This window comes from Melopsittacus undulatus, chromosome 3, assembly GCF_012275295.1.
Source record: "Melopsittacus undulatus isolate bMelUnd1 chromosome 3, bMelUnd1.mat.Z, whole genome shotgun sequence".
Classification (NCBI taxonomy): Eukaryota; Metazoa; Chordata; class Aves; order Psittaciformes; family Psittaculidae; genus Melopsittacus; species Melopsittacus undulatus.
In genome coordinates this window covers 75,016,654-75,034,809 of record NC_047529.1, presented here as the reverse complement: position 1 = coordinate 75,034,809, position 18,156 = coordinate 75,016,654, and the positions used below count along the sequence as shown (strand labels likewise).

Sequence of the window (18,156 nt, the reverse complement as noted above, 5' to 3'; positions counted from 1 at the left end):
ACTCTGAGCAATGTAGTAATATTCTAGCCGCTCCAGCCACTGAGCCGGCTTCATTTGGAGCTCAGATCAGATGCCTCTATACAAATGCCCATAGCATGGGGAATAAACAAGAGGAATTAGAGATGTGGGCACATCTACGGGGCTATGATATAATAGGCATCACCAAAACATGGTGGGATGGCTCCTTTGATTGGAGTGTTGGAATGGAAGGTTACAGGCTTTTTAGAAAAGACAGGCCAGGTAGGAGGGGGGGGGAGTTGCCCTTTATGTTAGGGATAGGCTGGAGAGTATGGAACTCTGTCTGGGGACAGGTGAGCAGTTAACAGAAAGTTTGTGGGTCAGGGTTAAGGGGAAATCGGTGATGGGACACATTACTGTGGGGATATGTTACAGACCGCCTGATCAAGAGGAACCTGTGGATGAAGAACTCTACAGACAAATAGGAAAAGCCTCACACTCAGAGGCCCTTGTTGTCATGGGGGACTTCAACCACCCTGACATCTGTTGGGGCAACGGTACGGCCCAGCACAAGCAATCCAGGAGGTTTCTCGATTGTGTGGAAGACAACTTCCTTCTGCAAGCAATAGAGGAGACAATGAGGAGAGGTGCCCTGCTTGACCTTGTGCTCACCAACATGGAAGGGCTCGTTGGAAATGTGACACTCCAGGGAAGTCTTGGATGCAGTGATCATGAGATGGTCGAATTTGAGGTCCTCAAGACACTGAGAAGAGCATGCAGTAAGCTCACTGCCCTGGACTTCAAGAGAGCAGACTTTGGGCTCTTCAGAAACCTGCTTAGCAAGGTTCCATGGGATATAGCCCTGTGCCAACACTCTTGGTTAACATTCAAGGATCACCTGCTACAAGCTCAGGAGTGTTGCATCCTGACTAGAAGGAAGTGCAGCAGGAGGGCCAAGAGACCTCCTTGGATGGATAAGGAGCTGCTGAGAAAAATTCAAAGGGAAAAAGAGGCTTATAAAAGGTGGAAGCAAGGACAGGTGGCCTGGGATGAATACAGGGATGTTGTCAGGGTAGTTAGGGACCAAGTTAGGAAAGCTAAGGCCCAATTGGAGCTAAACTTGGCAAGGGATGTTAAAGATAATAGGAAGGGATTTTATAGGTATGTAGCGGCTAAAAACAGACTAAGGACAATGTAGGCCCCCTCCGGAAACTTTCAGGAGAACTGGCTACACAGGACTTGGAGAAGGCTGAGGTTCTGAATGGCTTCTTTGCCTCGATCTTCACTGGCAAAGGCTCTGACTGCAGCACCCGAGTCTTGGAAGGTGGACGCAGGGACTGTGAAAACCTAGACCTTGGGCCCACTGTACATGAGGATCTGGTTCGAGACCATCTTAAGAACCTGAATGTACACAAGTCCATGGGACCTGATGAAATCCATCCGCGGGTCCTGAAGGAGCTGGTGAATGAAGTTGCAAAGCCACTGGCCATCTATGAAAAATCATGGCAGACAGGTGAAGTTCCTGATGACTGGAAAAAGGGAAATATAACCCACATTTTCAAGAAGGGGAAAATGGATGACCTGGGGAACTACAGACCAGTCAGTCTCACCCCCGTGCCTGGCAAACCCTTGGAGCAGATTCTCCTGGAAGCCATGCTAAGGCACATGAAAAACAACAAGGTGCTTGGTGACAGCCAGCATGGCTTCACTAGGGGAAATCCTGCCTGACCAATTTGGTGGCCTTCTATGATGGGGCTACAAAAGTGATGGACAGGGGTGGAGCAGCTGATGTCATCTACCTGAACTTGTGCAAAGTGTTTGACACTGTCCCACATGACATCCTTGTCTCTAAATTGGAGAGACATCAATTTGATAGGTGGACCACTTGGTGGATAAAGAACTGGCTGGACGGTTGCACTCAAAGTGTTGTGGTCAACGGTTCAATGTCCAGCTGGAGATCAGTAACGAGTGGTGTCCCTCAGGGATTGGTGTTGGGACCGGTTTTGTTCAACATCTTTGTTGGTGACATGGGCAGTGGCATTGAGTGCACCCTCAGCAAGTTTGCCGATGACACCAAGCTGTGTGGTTCTGTTGATATGCTAGAGGGAACGAATGTCATTCAGAGGGACCTTGACTCACTTGTGAGGTGGGCTGATGCCAACCTCATGAAGTTTAACCATGCCAAGTGCAAGGTCCTACACCTGGGCGGAGCAATCCCAGGGGTGTTGGTCAATGAGAAAATGAACATGAGCCAGCAGTGTGCACTCACAGCCCAGAAAGCCAGCCGTATCCTGGGCTGCACCAAAAGGAGCGTGACCAGCAGGTCAAAGGAGGTGATCCTGCCCCTCTATTCTGCTCTCGTGAGACCTCACTTGGAGTATTGTGTGCAGTTCTGGTGTCCTCAACATAAAAAGGACATGGAACTGTTGGAACAAGTCCAGAGGAGGGCCATGAGGATGATCAGGGGACTGGAGCACCTCCCGTATGAAGACAGGCTGAGAAAGTTGGGGCTGTTGAGCCTGGAGAAGAGAAGGCTGAGTGGAGACCTCATAGCAGCCTTCCAGTATCTGAAGAGGGCCTACAGGGATGCTGGGGAGGGGCTATTCATTAGGGACTGTAGTGATAGGACAAGGGTAACAGGTTGAAACTTAAACAGCAGAGGTTTAGACTGGATATAAGGAAGAAATTCTTTACTGTTAGGGTGGTGAGCTACTGGAATGGGTTGCCCAGGGAGGTAGTGAATGCTCCATCCCTGGCAGTGTTCAGTGCCAGGTTGTACGAAGCCTTGGGTGATATGGTTTAGTGTAAGGTGTCCCTGCCCATGGCAGTTGGGTTGGAACTAGATGATCTTGAGGTCCTTTCCAATCCTAACTATTCTATTCTATGATTCTAATGACATTTTATTATCAAGGGAAAAACTTAGAGTGCTTGTATCTGGGTTTCCTAGTCAAATCACTAGACATAATATATCCCAGGACAGCAACAGTTCATATATTATTTGATCAACTTACCTTGCAGTGAATTGAAAATCGAGAAGAGGTACAGGAAAGGAAGAGTTAAGGGACCCCAGGCAAAAAAGGCAAAGCCCCATGTCATGCCCAAGAGGAAGGTCAGGCTGACCACACTACGGAGGTTCCTCAGGATCTCTTCCTTCAGGCTCCGATTAGTTCTTTTCCCATTCCTCCCACAGATCTGCACCATCACCACAATAAACATGGCAACATTCATCAGAAACATGATTCCAAAGTATCCAGCACAAGTCACATAAAAGACAACATTATTCTTGATCCAGCAGCTGTAAAAAAATACAAAAAGAGGATCAAGTTTAGTGACATTTTAAATGACCATGGCCCATAGTACTATCATGTCAGAAGTCTGAGGGTTGTATTGCATTTTTGTTGAGACTAAAATCTGGCCTCAGATACAAGTTGTGGGAACTGCAGTGCCATCACGGAAAGCTTAGCTTCAGTATGTGTAGCTTCAGCACTTTCATCTGTGTGAAGCATAAGATACTTTAGTAACAGAATGGGAAAACTTGGTTTTCAGTGTCAAAATCCCAACTTTCTGTCACTTGAGTGAAAGGAGAACTCACATCTCTGCAGAAAAAGCAGGATGGGTAGTCCTTTGAGGTAGCCATTTGGCAGCTGGCCGTGTGAGAGAACTAGCTTGATCCTCTAATAGCAAATTGCCAGAATATTTAGCATGATACAATAATAAAAATACAAATATGACAGCTTTGCCAGGCAAGGAACTTTTCCAAAGCATATGACCAATGCTTTTCTTTTCTACTTTTCTTTCATACATTCAGTGCAATTTCTTTCATACTTTAAATGCTAAATGGTAGGAGATTAAAACAAAATACTCACAAGTCGTCTCCTCCTTGTCCATTAGCATCTTTGCCATATAACTGTTTGCCATATATATGACTTGCATTTGTATTAGCACTTGCAAAAACAATTGATATCACCAGAGCTGGCAAACCTGTAACAGAAGAAAACTAGCAGCTTGCTTTCAGATCTCCGAAAACTTCAAAATCACCATGCAAAGCCAAATTACTGATGTCTCCACCCTTATCGCCTTAATGCAGAATAACCTGAGGTAGTTCTGTAAGAAAACTGCACAGAGAATCACAGAATCCCAAGGGTTGGAAGGGACCTCAAAAGATCATCTAGTCCAACCCCCCTGCAAGAGCAGGGTAACCAAGAGTACATCACACAGGAACTTGTCCAGGCAGGCCTTGAATATCTCCAATGTAGGAGACTCCACAACCCCCCTGGGCAACCTGTTCCAGTGCTCTGTCTCTCTCACAGTAAAGAAGTTCTTCCTGATGTTAACGTGGAACCTCCTATGCTCCAGTTTACACCCATTGCCCCTTGTCCTACCACTGGATATCACTGGAAAAAGCCTAGCTCCATCATCCTGACACCCACCCTTTACATATTTGTAAACAGTGATGAGGTCACCCCTCAGTCTCCTCTTCTCCGAGCTAAAGAGACCCAGCTCCCTCAGCCTCTCCTCATATGGGAGGTGTTCCACTCCCTTCATCATCTCTGTGGCTCTGCGCTGGACTCTTTCAAGCAATTCCCTGTCCTTCTTGAACTGGGGGGCCCAGAACTGGATGCAATATTCCAGGTGCGGCCTCACCAAGGCAGAGTAGAGGGGGAGGAGAACCTCTCTTGCCCTACTAACCACACCCTTTCTAATGCACCCCAAGATGCCATTTGCCTTCTTGGCCACAAGGGCACATTGGTGGCTCATGGTCATCCTCCTGTCCACCAGGACCCCCAGGTACCTTTCCCCTTCACTCCTTTCCAGCAGGTCAACCCCCAACCTGTACTGGTACATGGGGTTCTTCTTCCCCAGATGCAAGACTCTACACTTGCCCTTGTTGAATTTCATCAAGTTTCTCCCTGCCCAACTCTCCAGCCTGTCCAGGTCTCGCTGAATGGCAACACAGCCTTCTGGTGTGTCAGCCACTCCTCCCCATTTAGTGTCATCAGCGAACTTGCTGAGGGTACACTCAGTTCCCTCATCCAGGTCATTGATGGAAATATTAAACAGCACTGGTCCCAGCACCAACCCCTGAGGGACTCCACTAGTCACAGACCTCCAGCAAGTAGAAGGAAACAATTTTTCAAACAGTATTTCAAATAGTAATCGAAGAAATTAATGGTTATTAACTGAATAAGCCTCATAACATTCTGTAAGGTAGAAAATGTTATTTTAGTATGCAATATGGAAACTAAGGTAAAATAATCCCCCTTAGTTACCAAATTTGAAATTGCATGAAGGCTCTTATAGTGAGAAGAAGGTTAATAAACAATTATAAAAATGAGATCTAATTGACAGATGATACTGGGATTTTTTGGGGCGATCTTTTTTCATTGATGCTAATGTCACTTTATCACTCTGGAGAACTGGGGAATGTGAACTTGAATCTCTAGTTTCTCCACTGCTTCTCTCAACTGTAAATGTGTGTTATGTGTATGCATTATTTCTGAATAATAAGGTAAAGGGAATATTTTGGTAAAATAGACAGCTATATAGAAGAGAACTCTATGCAGAGTGGTACAGCTCACACAAAAGAAATGTGCGTTTCCTGACATGCCTTATTTACATGTCTTATCCTTGCTATGACAAAACAGATTCAAAGGGGAAGAGGTTAATTTGCTTTTCCGACCACTAAGTCCTTGTCCTCTGCTGAGGCTGCCAAAGAGGATGCTAGTTGCCAATGGAAAGACATCAATTATCAGCTGGACTGAGGTCAATGCTCTAGCCATGAGGTTAATGGTTTTGCATTGTGTTGTATTATTTCAAACACAATATGTGCATTCAGGCAGAAGGCACAGATTCCTGATACAGAAAAAAAAAGAAAAGCCTTGCTGCCTGAGCCTTGCAGTTATTTTTCAATATTACTTTTTCCATTTCAGTCCTGCTGTGTACACTGCTTAGGGCACAGGATCTCTCTGTGGTTTAAACACTGTGCTGAAGCTCAGGAAGTTTTGTTTGTTTGTTTCTGATTCTGCCATAGTCTTGTACTTGTTGGGAAGAAGCTTTAAGTTGGATTGAAAGCTTTTTGAAAGTCAATGCAAAGATCCCCATAAGCTCTGCAGTAACTGCAAGAGTTTCTGAATTCATTGTGTGCCATGGTTCTCCATGTTTGATATGACACTAATATTTCTCCCCTCTGGAAAGTTCATTTGGTCTCCACACTCCTGCCTGGGCTGTAAGCTGCTGCGGACAGGGGGTTCCAGTTATGGTGTATTTGCACAGAATTAATACAGAGGAATTCTCCAACAGAGTGGGTTTACTGCACTCAGGTACCACCACGTGGAAAACGTCACATAGATTTTGATTCTGCTCTGCATTTGTCATAGACAGATTTTATATAGCATCATTTCAAAATATATGCTATGTAAATATTGACACTACTGAACTCACCCCAGCCAATGATGCAAAACTTCAGTATGTATCGCCGTATATACGTGTTGAACACTTTCACCAGAGCAATGTACATGTGAACAGCTTCCAGTCCCATCCATGTAAAGGTGGCCAGAAGAAAAAAGTGCAAAAGTGCAGCTACAGCTATGCAGAGGCCATCGATGTCAAAGGATGCAATCCAACCATCAAGTAAGAAGATCAGGTTAAGAAAGAGCAGGGCTGTGCTCAAGTTCATCAGGATTTTGGACGGGTAATCTCTTCGCAACTTCCTAATGAGAGAAATACAGGTGCATATGATTAATTGGCTTTAATCACCCAAGCTAATTCCTGGGATTTGCTGCTATCTGTAAGCTTTTATGGCAATAAAGCATAGTGATGTGTACTTCTGTGTGGTGTCTCTGCAGGCTTCTGCTGTATGTGATGCGGGAAAGCTACTGCTTCTTTGGGTCCTTAATAAGCTAATTATCTGCCACAATGTTTTAGTAACTGATTTATTATTAAACCCCTTCAAATTAAATATAACATAATGTGTTTTGTACTTTAAATGAAAACTGGAGAAAATTAAAAGAACACTTTCAAAATACAACTGACCAGAAGCTCATCTGGTAATTTTCTGTGTAAATCTTTGCTTAACTTTTGGAATATATAGTTCAGTGCATAATCTTTCCTGTTTGTTTGGGGTTTGGGGTTTTTTGTTTGTTTGCTTAATAGGATTTTAGGAATATTGAAGATCAAGTCAGTTGTCGCTTTCAACTAATGCACATTGAAATGTATGAACTGAGGGCCAAGCCAACAACTTCTGTCATGTTGGAAAAGAATGGTATACCACAGGTAATGCCATAGGAATGCAATCATTGGAGATATTCAGAACTCAGAAACTACTTTTCCTCCCCTAGCAAACTATTGTTCATTAGGAGCTACTCTGTCCTTCTTTGTTACAGGCACAATGGTTCCTTGGTGCTGGCATGACTTCATTTTCTCTTTTTACTGTTCACAGTACTGTACCACTTCAAAACTTTTTAATTCCCTTGAGTCACTTTCACATTTCAGCAGGACTGCTATTGAAATTGTCATAACATTTCACAAGTTATAGTAATTTTATTTATCTTTCCACTTCTTCCTGAAGAGCTTTAGAATGTAATTGGAAATTACATTCCATATAATGTAAATGTAAATGTAGCTGGAAATTTCTCTCTTTATACTTAGGACTTGTTAAACTCACACAGGTAAGATTTGTTTTGTCTTTACTAAAACCCTGGTGGAGGATTTTAAAATAATACATATCTGTTTAGACTCTAGAAGATTCTGTACTCCCAAACGTGAAAATTTTGAGACACATTAACCTAAAGTTAAGTCTCTTTAAAAACAAACAAACAAAAAAAAATCACAACATTGTGACCATGATTTTGGTGGCTTTTTAAAAGTTATATATATATATAAATTTCCTTTCCTAGACAAATAAACCACACTAACCATCCAACTGATTTATTTTACTCATCACATCCAGATACCTCCTCTGTGATCTTTTTCACAGAACTAATACTTACTCAAATGCAATGTATGTCAAAAGAGTTGCAGCTGAAAATATAGCAGATATCCCACAGCCTATGTAAGTGATAAAGGTGAGGACCTTCGTATTCTGTGGGTCTAATTGTGTAACGGTTCTCTGAAGATCCTATGTGAGAGAGGAGGAAGAGGTATCAGTTACAGCAAACACCTTTTCCATGTGCACAACACTCTTGGTAATTAGACAAATAAAATTCCTAAGCACTTTGGCAATACCACTGTAACCCTGACATGAGGGTTCACGTTTACTGAGTATACTTAGTCTACAATTGTTACACCTCTCACTTCCTTCCCATAGCTCTTCAAAACATTGTGTTTTAAGTATTATAATTGCTGGGATCAGCAGATAGAGTGATACTGATCCTTATAATTCAGTACCAGGAACTGAAATGTCCTTCACTAGGAAAATCTCCCCTTTTCAAAATTTTTAGTTCCATTGCTTACAAGCAACACTCTTTAAGAAGATGTAAGATTTAAGAGAATGCAATTTAAAAGTATTCATACTAAAATGTGCAACATTCTGGGAATTTTCTTACATCACTTCTCATTATTAAAAGTTCCTGAGAGCCAATGCAGCTAATCATCTATGGGTGAAACCAAGGGCAAGATACTCCTTTTTGGTTTTATGGTCTGTTTTGCCATGCAAATTATAGTCATAAATAGAATTAGTCAGAAAAAAGTGACAAAGACAACATTAAAAAAAAAAAAAGGAAATGTGGCAGGAACATCCTGAGGATTTTTTTTTCCAGTTTTCTGTCCAACTGTAATTGCCACATAGTACTGTCTGAGCATAAATGGCAGTGTTATTTCCTTTTTTAAGGACAAGAAAAAATGAGAATGTTTGGTTCTATATCACTGTGGAGTAAATGTGAGCAAATACTAACACATAATGGTGTCCATTTTACAGTAGCTGTCCCTAGGAAAACTATCGAGCAAAATGAATAAAATGCTCCAAAGATTGCATTCTTTATAGGAGAAGGAAGGAGCAGGTTTCTTACATTCTGTCCCAACCTTGTATGACAGTTCATATATACAAGAAGAGTGTTACTTGAAAACAATTTAATATCTAAATTAAAGTCATTAAAGATTATTAAAATGGAAAAGCAATTAGAAGGGTCAAAACTACGTAAAAATCTATTGGAACACAGCCCAGATTCAGAGAACTTCTGCCTTATTTCAAAGTGCCACAAAAGCATTCGGAGAAGGGACTCATTGACTATACCCTACAGAAAGTCCTTTTTTCTGTCTTAGAGGATGAAAAGTGAAACAAGACTACAATTTAGCTTGCAAAAAGACAAAAAGCATGTGGCTTTTTCATATCTACATCTGAGCCTGACATGAAGGGGGAAGCTCTATTAAGAAGGATCTGGAAAGCCAAAGCTGAAAAAATCAGTGCATGGGGCTCCCTTGTTCTGTCAAGTCCTATGTGTCACTGAAACAAGTCGAATTAAAACCCAAATACTTCCAGTAGGAGCATTGCCGTGATCAAGAGCAAACATCTTTTCTGTAGGTATGCTTTAGAGGACAAAGAATGTTCATTTTAGATGGAAAGAAATGTTCCAGCCCACTACTGAGCATAAAAATATCTCCATATGTTAAGACAAGGTAACAGTATTCCATCTTTTTAATGCTGAGATTTTCTTCCTCTCAAAAAGACTTAATGTGCAAATTGCTGGAGATACCAGCAGAATGCCAGAAGAATTACGCTACTGTGGTTGAAGTGCTCTATATGGTTCACTCTTTCATCTCCCTGATAGGCTATGCCCTACCTATCTCAGCCACCATGTCTGGAGACTTTGCTTGAGGCTCTGAAAGAATATGAGTTACACATATTATATGAGCCCTCAGTGGGCAGTCTTTTTCCAGGAAAAGGCTTGTACTGCAAGGCATCCCTAAAGCTGATTAAAGTCATTTATAAGAAAACAGCAAATACAGGTTTACACATTTCATGAAAGAAGGTATTGCTCTATACTTTCTGGCACTAGATAAATATAAATCTTGTCAGATTTGCAACCTAGATTTGTGAGGGATGATTTAGCCTCTTGAATCTCAGGATGAAAGGGAATTATTGTGCTCCCTTGGCTTTTCATTCTCATTAGCCATTTTACTGACTCTAGGACATTTTTCCCCCCTGACTCTTTTCCCTGACAATGTGAGTCTCTCTTTCATTGTTCTGAAAACAGCACCTGAACTTTTTCTCCTACTTTTTTTTTCTGCAAGCAACTTTCCCACTTCCCTGATCTTGACATTTCAAATCTACCTAGACTTCATTCACTTCCTTCTTGCTACACCCTCTTGTTACATATGACAGCTGCATGTCATTTTTGTCAGATTAGATTAAGAGAAACAACAGGGACCCTTACGACTCATTAAGATAAATTTTTCTGTTTCACCAGTGGAAGTGTTAATATTGGGCCTTGACTTTACAGTCTATGACTTTCTTTTTCACCGAGCCTTGTCCCAGCTTTGAAGTAGGATGATATAATATGCTCTCTGTATTTTGGTATTGCTCAGAAGTCTCAACACCAGGTCTTTGGTGGCACAGTTTTTTAAAAATATAGAATACTCTTATGGGCACAGTTTATTTTTCATTTTAAAATATTTAGCCACTTGTAAAGAACATAATAATAATAATACTCATGTTAATTGTAACAATAACAACAGCAACAACAACAACATACTTTCATTGCTACCTTTATTCATTACCTCATTCCTGAGTCCTTATCACTAGCTATTTTGTTATGAAAAAATAACTTTATGACAATAATGGGGAAAGTGATAAATAAGCCAAATAAAAACAATGTGGGTGTTCTTGACCCAAGACAAAAACTGCATTGCAGTTCCTAGAAAAGGTAACTTAGTGAACAGTGAGTTTGCCTACCATTAGGACCCCAAAGTGTGTGAGGTGATTGCATAAGCAAACCGTCTCATTTTCATTGGATTCTGTGTCCACCTGGCAGCCCTCAGGGTTCCAGCCACCACTGCCACCTGTGGAAATCAAAGAGGAGAAACTGTACTTTCCCACAAACTCATGTCATTCTCTTGTCTAATACATTTCTTCTCATTTCATCTTGTGCAAATCTTTTCTCAAATTGAGTAATTTAACATAAAAAACAATCAGGAGAGAAGCAAGTGTCAGATTTTCTAGTTTCTGCAGAGAATCACACCAGATGATTGTCCCAGTAACGGACCACTGAGCTGAAGCAATAGATTAAGATATACAACATAGGAAGCTTTTTTTGATTAATGAGAGATGAATGATTTAGTGGATCGCTCATTAAAATGCAGCTTAGTTTTACCCAACAAGGTTTAGAACTCCTTTTTACCACACTGACATGATGTCTGCACCTGCCTCCCTCCTACTTATATATCCCCAGGCACATGAAAACATTTATGGCCTGGAGCAGAGGGTCCCACCCTTCCTCTCTGCAGTGTGTAATACATAAGGTCAGAGTGGATAATCCCAATGATCCTTTGTGGCCTTCAGAAAAAACATGAAGTAAACAATCCCCTACCCACCCCACCTGAAAAGGCCATTCTGAAAGATAAGTAGAAATATTTTTTTTTTAAATAGAAGGGTAAAAAGTAAAATTTGTATTTCCGATTACTTCTCCTTTCATTTTTCCCTGCAAAAACATGAATTAATTTTGTGAAATAGTTCGTATTCTCTGAACTCTTAGGACATTTTTGCACAGCTCCAGGCAAATTCAGCAAATTACCTGACTGGCCCTATAACTTTACCCAAAATTCAAGACAGAATCTCTCAAAAGACTGTGATGTTTCAAAACCACTTAAAAGTCTCCCCCATTCAAGAAGCTATTAGAAAAAGTTTTCTCCCTGTGTGTTTCCCCTTTAATGTCCTTCTTAAGTTTAGTTTCCAAACTAGATTCTTCTCACCTGCTCCTCCCACCCCCCAACCCCCCCATTTTTATCCTTCTGCATGCTCTTCAGTTCATATGTAGAATTTCACGATTTCAAGTACAAGTTTGGATGGTAAATTTTATTTCATGCAATATTCTCTGTACTAAATCTCTCCCCTTGGAATCCTGCTGGTAAGGACAGTTATTTCTTTGCTTTATTTGTTTCACTGTAAGGAAGAGAAATATCTCAGTAGTGATCTCTAAAGTAGAAGGATCTGGAAATTCATCCCAGAGTATGACTTTGTCTGTGCAAAAAATGAAGAATCTGCCTGTAACATCACACATGGGTTAGACAGTAGCAATGAAAAATGGGCTAAAATGCTGTCTTGTTAATGTCTCCATATTGGACCTCATCATGCTGGACTGCCATCCATTTACAAGGCGGATGAAGTGTGTGTAATGCTGTTCCTAAACTTCTATGGAAGAAAAACGAGCTTAAGATTTGTAACAGGCACAATCTCACAATTAAATAACACAACATATAAAAAATGATCAATTAAAAATATGGCTAAGAACCATTTGTCTGAGTAGCATTACTTTTTTTAATTAGCACATACAGACAGATCAGTGAGAAACTGCTATCAGATACAGAAAAGCAGAAAAACTTAATTTACAAATTTAAAATGTTAAATAAATTAACACTAAATATTTTCTAAAAATATATTTAACCTCTGGTGTTGCAAGCAGCTGTACTAACCAGAAGAAAAAATACTATCTAAAGATTCCATTGAATTCTGCAAGGACTGATTAAGAAGCAAAATGGCCAAGACTGTGACCAATTTAAAACTTTGACACTTTTATTCCCCACATAAAAGAAAATACAGTAATTTTAAACTTACCATTTTTGTTCATATCCCAGAAGACGCAGGTAGGCTTAGGGTCTTCCTAAGAAAATATGCAAAAGTAGGCTTTGTATACCTCTTCAGATAAGTCTTATCAACATATACATTAACAGCAGAAGTCTTACTACATGTCTTTTCATTAAATGAGCTGAAGACTAAATATCATTCAGATTCTTGAAATTTTGTCTACTGGCAATTTAAAACTTACTCTGCTAGAAAGACACAGCTGCCCATATTATAAAATCTAGAGCACTGTTCCTCTGAACTCTTCCTTTTCCACATTCTCAGAATAATGAAGTTATATTTTCTCACTACAGTTATCCATGAATATGATGTCTTTACAGAGTCTAAATACTTTTTATAGTTCACTTCCTTAGGACTTTTCAGTGAATCCTCTATGTAACTGGCCTAGAAAACGTGCAAAAGCCTGCTGAATTTAAGGGAAGGTTATTTTGCCTGACAAAGTAATAATTATAATGAAATGCAAGATTAATCCAAGTTAATCAAACTGTGAAAATCACAAACCAGGCTCTCACTATATAAACAGCTTTCTTAGTACTGCATTTTAACATCCTAACGTTCTTTCTTAACTTCTACAGTGCTGTCTCTTTTGGAGTAGCTATTGACAACATGCAGAACAGAGTCAAGCTCACATGTTTTTAACTGAAAGAGTATGTAGCCAAAGGTTGCATTTGGCCTGTATTTCCCTGAATTAATTGCAGTTATCTTATAACAACATGGTTCTGTGCGTTCTTCTTTTGATGAAAACCACATAACAACAAAATAACGTGGGGAACTATTAACAAAGCAATGCATGCTTGATCAAACAATTTAAGTCATTCTAAAGTTGCAGTGTAATAAATCATATCCCTGGTCACTGGTTATGAATGTGGTCATGAACAGAGGCATTGCCTACAGTTAATGGCACGGAAATTGCCTCCGAGTGGCAAAAATCCATCCAAATGAATCAGGCTATACGCTTTGCCTATACATAATCTGCATTGTTGTTCCCCTGAATGATGAGTCTTGTTTTACCTGAATTTTGGTATGCTTAATTGTAACCTTCACATAATCCTGAAGATCCTGAATGGTTGTATTTCCAATACTGCATGCCACCACAAAACTGGTCAAATCAGCAGGATTTTCTGCATCCTTTGAAAGATTCAGAAAAATACAATAAAAGCTTACACAGGAGGTAACATAAAAGCCAGAGTACACAATTTCATTTTTACAGAGTGACAGAGTAAGTAAGATGTCAGCATTTCTGCATTATTGATTATGCAATATAAAAACATTATGTTTATAAAATCAAATTATGGGTTTCCCTCATTGATGTTTCCTATTCTCCATACAGTCATAAGTATATATAGGCACAATTATTCTGGAGAGGTTAGAAGGCTTAAATTCCTCTTTTAATCATTACGCCTGAGGCCAGAAAAATTATAACTCAAACAATGCAGCAGGTAACAACCCATGATATGATTAGCTCATTTCCCTAAACAAGAATGAACTAGCTTTCTTATCTTGTTGTCAACACTATCCTTTTTAGTTGAGGCAAAAATTTTGAAGCATAAAATATTTTCTGTGTGTTGTTGCTAAATCTTCCTCCATCCTAGAGTGAATGACTAAGAAGTAGTAAACAAATTCAAAACAATGTTATATACTGTAGGGGAGAATAATATCTATAATGTCTTATTTGATGGTAATTTAAATAAAAGGCTGATGCTGTCAATAAGCAATACCATTTCTAACCTGCAGTGTAAAAAGTACCAGGTTCATAATTTTCCAAAAGATAATTTTTCCTTGGAAACTGATGTTTTATTCAAATGGAAGTGCTTTGGAAATCCTATATTCTTTTGATGAGCTTCCACTGAAACCTCATAATTACATGCCTGGTTGGCCTTACAAGAAGGTGAGAAGCTTGGTTACTGCCTGTGGCAGATCTTACGTCAAATAACCTATTGCCACTCACTTTACCTCCAAAAATCTGTGCTGCCAAATTCCTTAACTCCCTGATTCCTTCAGACTAGGGGTTTTGTTAGCCTTACAATATGTCGGATATCAGCTCATTACTGGGCTCATGACATCCCACCCGTCATGAGACAGAGAATACCTTCTGTTATTAAGTGCACACTATCCTGAGAAGAATATTTTCTTTCTTAAGAACCATACCCAAGAATTTTCAAACACAGTATTTCAGATCATACTGGAGCTTTTTAACATAATTTCCTAAAACCTGAAAAATTGCAAAGAAATGAAAATGCAGCTTTCTAGACAGTTCTTGAGCATTCAAACAAGAGAAAACCTCTTGGCTGCCACTTAAATTTCAATATTTGTCAATTCTATGGAAGCCTTTGTACAGATTTCGATGGTTTTTAATGTATTTTCTCTCTAGCAGATAAAAACCAGAAATCAGTGTCAATTGGTCTCTTTATAGTATATTCTTAGTTGTCCTTACAAAGGAATAGAAATAAGGTTTACATTAAGGTAGAATATGGATAACTGTTTATTTAGCTATAAGGCTGTGCTCAGTTAAATTGGGGATAAGCTTTCAGCTAGTAAAATACACAGAGGTAAAGCAATGCTGAGGCTAGTGTCAATGTCATAAACCTGGTCTAGTTTAGGCAATCAAAATAATTCATATATTTATCATATTTGGCCATTATTTTCATGGCCTCTGATCTCATGAAGATGATCCTTTCAAATAACTTTACACATGCATAAGGAAGATGTCTAGAAATGAAGTAGCCATTACAGTGTTTCTTAACATAGTCAAAGATAGGAAATCAGTATGTCCAGAGCATAATACATCTTTCTTACCTATTCTTGCTAAATATCTAGGTTGAATATGGGTCGCCTAAAAATATGTGTCCATTTTAAGAGGCTTTAAAGTATCCTGTCCAGTTCCAGCTACTACTGCAGAAGATCTCACATCTCTTACAGATTTATTGTCACATCTGTCAGGCAGTAAGTAGTACCTATTTTTTACCTTGAGGTGTTGCAAATTGCACCCCTTTGCCCTATGCCTAGTCCTGCACCAGGAAGAGATGTGTCACATCTCAACGCTGTTAATTCTTTTCCATCAAGTGGCTTTGAAAGAAAATTACGGACAACAGTTCAGGCATAGGTATATACAATGAACATACATACATTTGGTGAAATGCATCCATACATATCTTACATCAGCTTTTCATATAGACTTACAAGTAACGTAACAATCATATTTTTATAAATGACAAGATAAAACTCACTAGTATTTTCTAAGTTGCAATAAAAAAAAAACAACCCACAACCCTCCAGTGCTTTAAAGCATGCTGTTTCACTGTTACATTGAATGCTTATAAGAAACACAGCCAATAGCACTGGGATTTTTACTTGCAACTGTAATAAATACTTACGAAATACTTTTATACTAAAAAGAAAAAATTATGGGTTTGAGATGGCACGTACAATTCTATGATTCTTTGTGGATCAATTTATTTTTAGGCTATATTTTTAGCCTTTATTTACTTTCAATTTACTTAATTTTTAGACTTACCAAAATGAGATTTTTACACATTTTTAATCAATTACATTGGACATGTCAGCCATGAATAGTTTGAAAAACACACCAAAAAAAGAAGGAATTTAGATGCAAATTTTCATGGTTTTTGCTTTCCAGTGATTAAGTATCCCTTAGAAACAAGTTCAAATCATTAAAGGAGAAATTCTGACTTTATATGTTTTTATGCCATTATGACAAGGCTATATCTGTAGTCTTCTGGCTTTTTTTAATGAAATATATCCATCCTGTTTTTATCAACAGTGGCCTAAAATGAATATTATTTTAAATAGTTAATACTTAGGGGTGTATTTCAGAAGGCAACTGAGGGTCATGGGTATTTTGTTGCCTAGATTATCTGAAGAATCTGGATACACTGCCAATAAAAACGATAATATAGGGACAATACAATACTACAGAGTTCTGCGGATGCACAGGAGCCAAAGTTCACTTGAAATACTAATGGGAAAACAAACTCAAGCCTTCTGAGACTCAGTCAACAGTTAACTATGAAACAATGTTTCCTTCTTAATTAACATTTTTTTAAAGTATGTACATTTTTGATTGTTTTTCCAAGCTGTGAATTCTTCCTAGTTTTTTTCACATCTGCTATGCAGGAACTATTTATAATTAACATGAGTTGGAATCCAAAGGAAAAAAAAAGTCAAATGTACCTGAGTTCCCTTGGTTTTCAGGTACAAGTACTGTTATCCTTATCCCATATTAAAATACAGTGTGCTTATGAGAGCACATATGGTGAAAGAATAATAGTATGTATAGAAACAAATGTTCTTTGGCTGATGACCATCAGCCCAGGGTTTCCAACTGAATATAAGTATTCAGGTGGATGTCAGGGCAAACCAACTGTTTTAAGGAAAAGAGAGAGTACTTGGTACTGTTAAATGCCAAATTCCCTTCTGATAGAAAAGAATCTGTCTCCACTGAACATCAATGACTTATATTAATAAATTTTAACAGAAATTATGCTGTTTAAAAGACCTTGCCACTTTATTGTGAGTCTAATCAACTGGGATACAGTTTTCCATAGATTACCCTGAGAAGAAGTTTATTTCACATGTGACATGAATTTGCAATCTATCAACTTGCAGCTAATCAAACTACAGTCAAAAGTTAACTTTAATTCAACTTCAGCAATGCAACTACTTTGTCACTATGAACATAACACTGTCTCTAGTGCCTCCATCTGCTATCACCTTCTCATTCCTGTAACTCATGACATACTGTGAAATGATTAGACTATAGGAAACTTTCAGCAGCTGGCTTTGACTCACTCTAACTGAAATATACACACAAACACATTAAAGTTTACCTGAAAAAGACCATTTTTATTGAAGAAAGTAAACTGAGCCCTGGATATAACTTCAAACTCATCTTGACTTAAATTCTTCAGTAAACTTGGTGGCAGAACAACAGAAGCAATGGCATTTGTCTGATCTTTGTCAAAATCTATCTGTTAAATGAAAATAACAGAAGAACATGTTCAAACAAAAACGAAACCATCCATTGTCCATAACTGTATTCACATCCTTACACAAAGATATCTAAACATGGGGCTAGAAGTTACCAAGCTAATATGACCTGTACCTATGTAAGAATAGATGCAATAAATAAATAAAGGCCTGGGAGGTTTCCCGATTCTTTCAGCATGAGATCAGCCTTCTACAAAAATGTATTAGATAAAACCAACAAACAGAAAACCTCCTCCACTGCTATAATGATGATTTGGAAGTAATGAGACGGCAATAATAGCAGTCAATAATTTTCAGTAACCTTCAGGATGCTTCTCCTCATACCAAACAATGTTGAGTAGAGAAAAATAAGTTCTGAATCCTTCTTTCTTGAGTTGCATCATTTGATCCCCACACCT

At 39.0% G+C, this 18,156-nt stretch overlaps 1 protein-coding gene across 2 annotated transcripts in view; it reads right to left on the bottom strand.

Moving 5' to 3' along the window:
* The window catches only part of ADGRG6 (adhesion G protein-coupled receptor G6), a 111,316-nt gene that overhangs the window by 12,045 nt on the left and 81,115 nt on the right, over positions 1–18,156 (bottom strand). For both annotated transcript variants that reach the window (XM_031049885.2, XM_005150047.4), the window contains exons 15-22: positions 17,599–17,739; positions 13,763–13,879; positions 12,725–12,770; positions 10,847–10,953; positions 7,947–8,074; positions 6,400–6,668; positions 3,825–3,939; positions 2,970–3,253 (exon numbers count right to left, since the gene is read on the bottom strand). In XM_031049885.2, the coding sequence (XP_030905745.1) occupies positions 2,970–3,253; positions 3,825–3,939; positions 6,400–6,668; positions 7,947–8,074; positions 10,847–10,953; positions 12,725–12,770; positions 13,763–13,879; positions 17,599–17,739 (1,207 nt within the window). The remainder of the gene's footprint in view (positions 1–2,969; positions 3,254–3,824; positions 3,940–6,399; positions 6,669–7,946; positions 8,075–10,846; positions 10,954–12,724; positions 12,771–13,762; positions 13,880–17,598; positions 17,740–18,156) is intronic.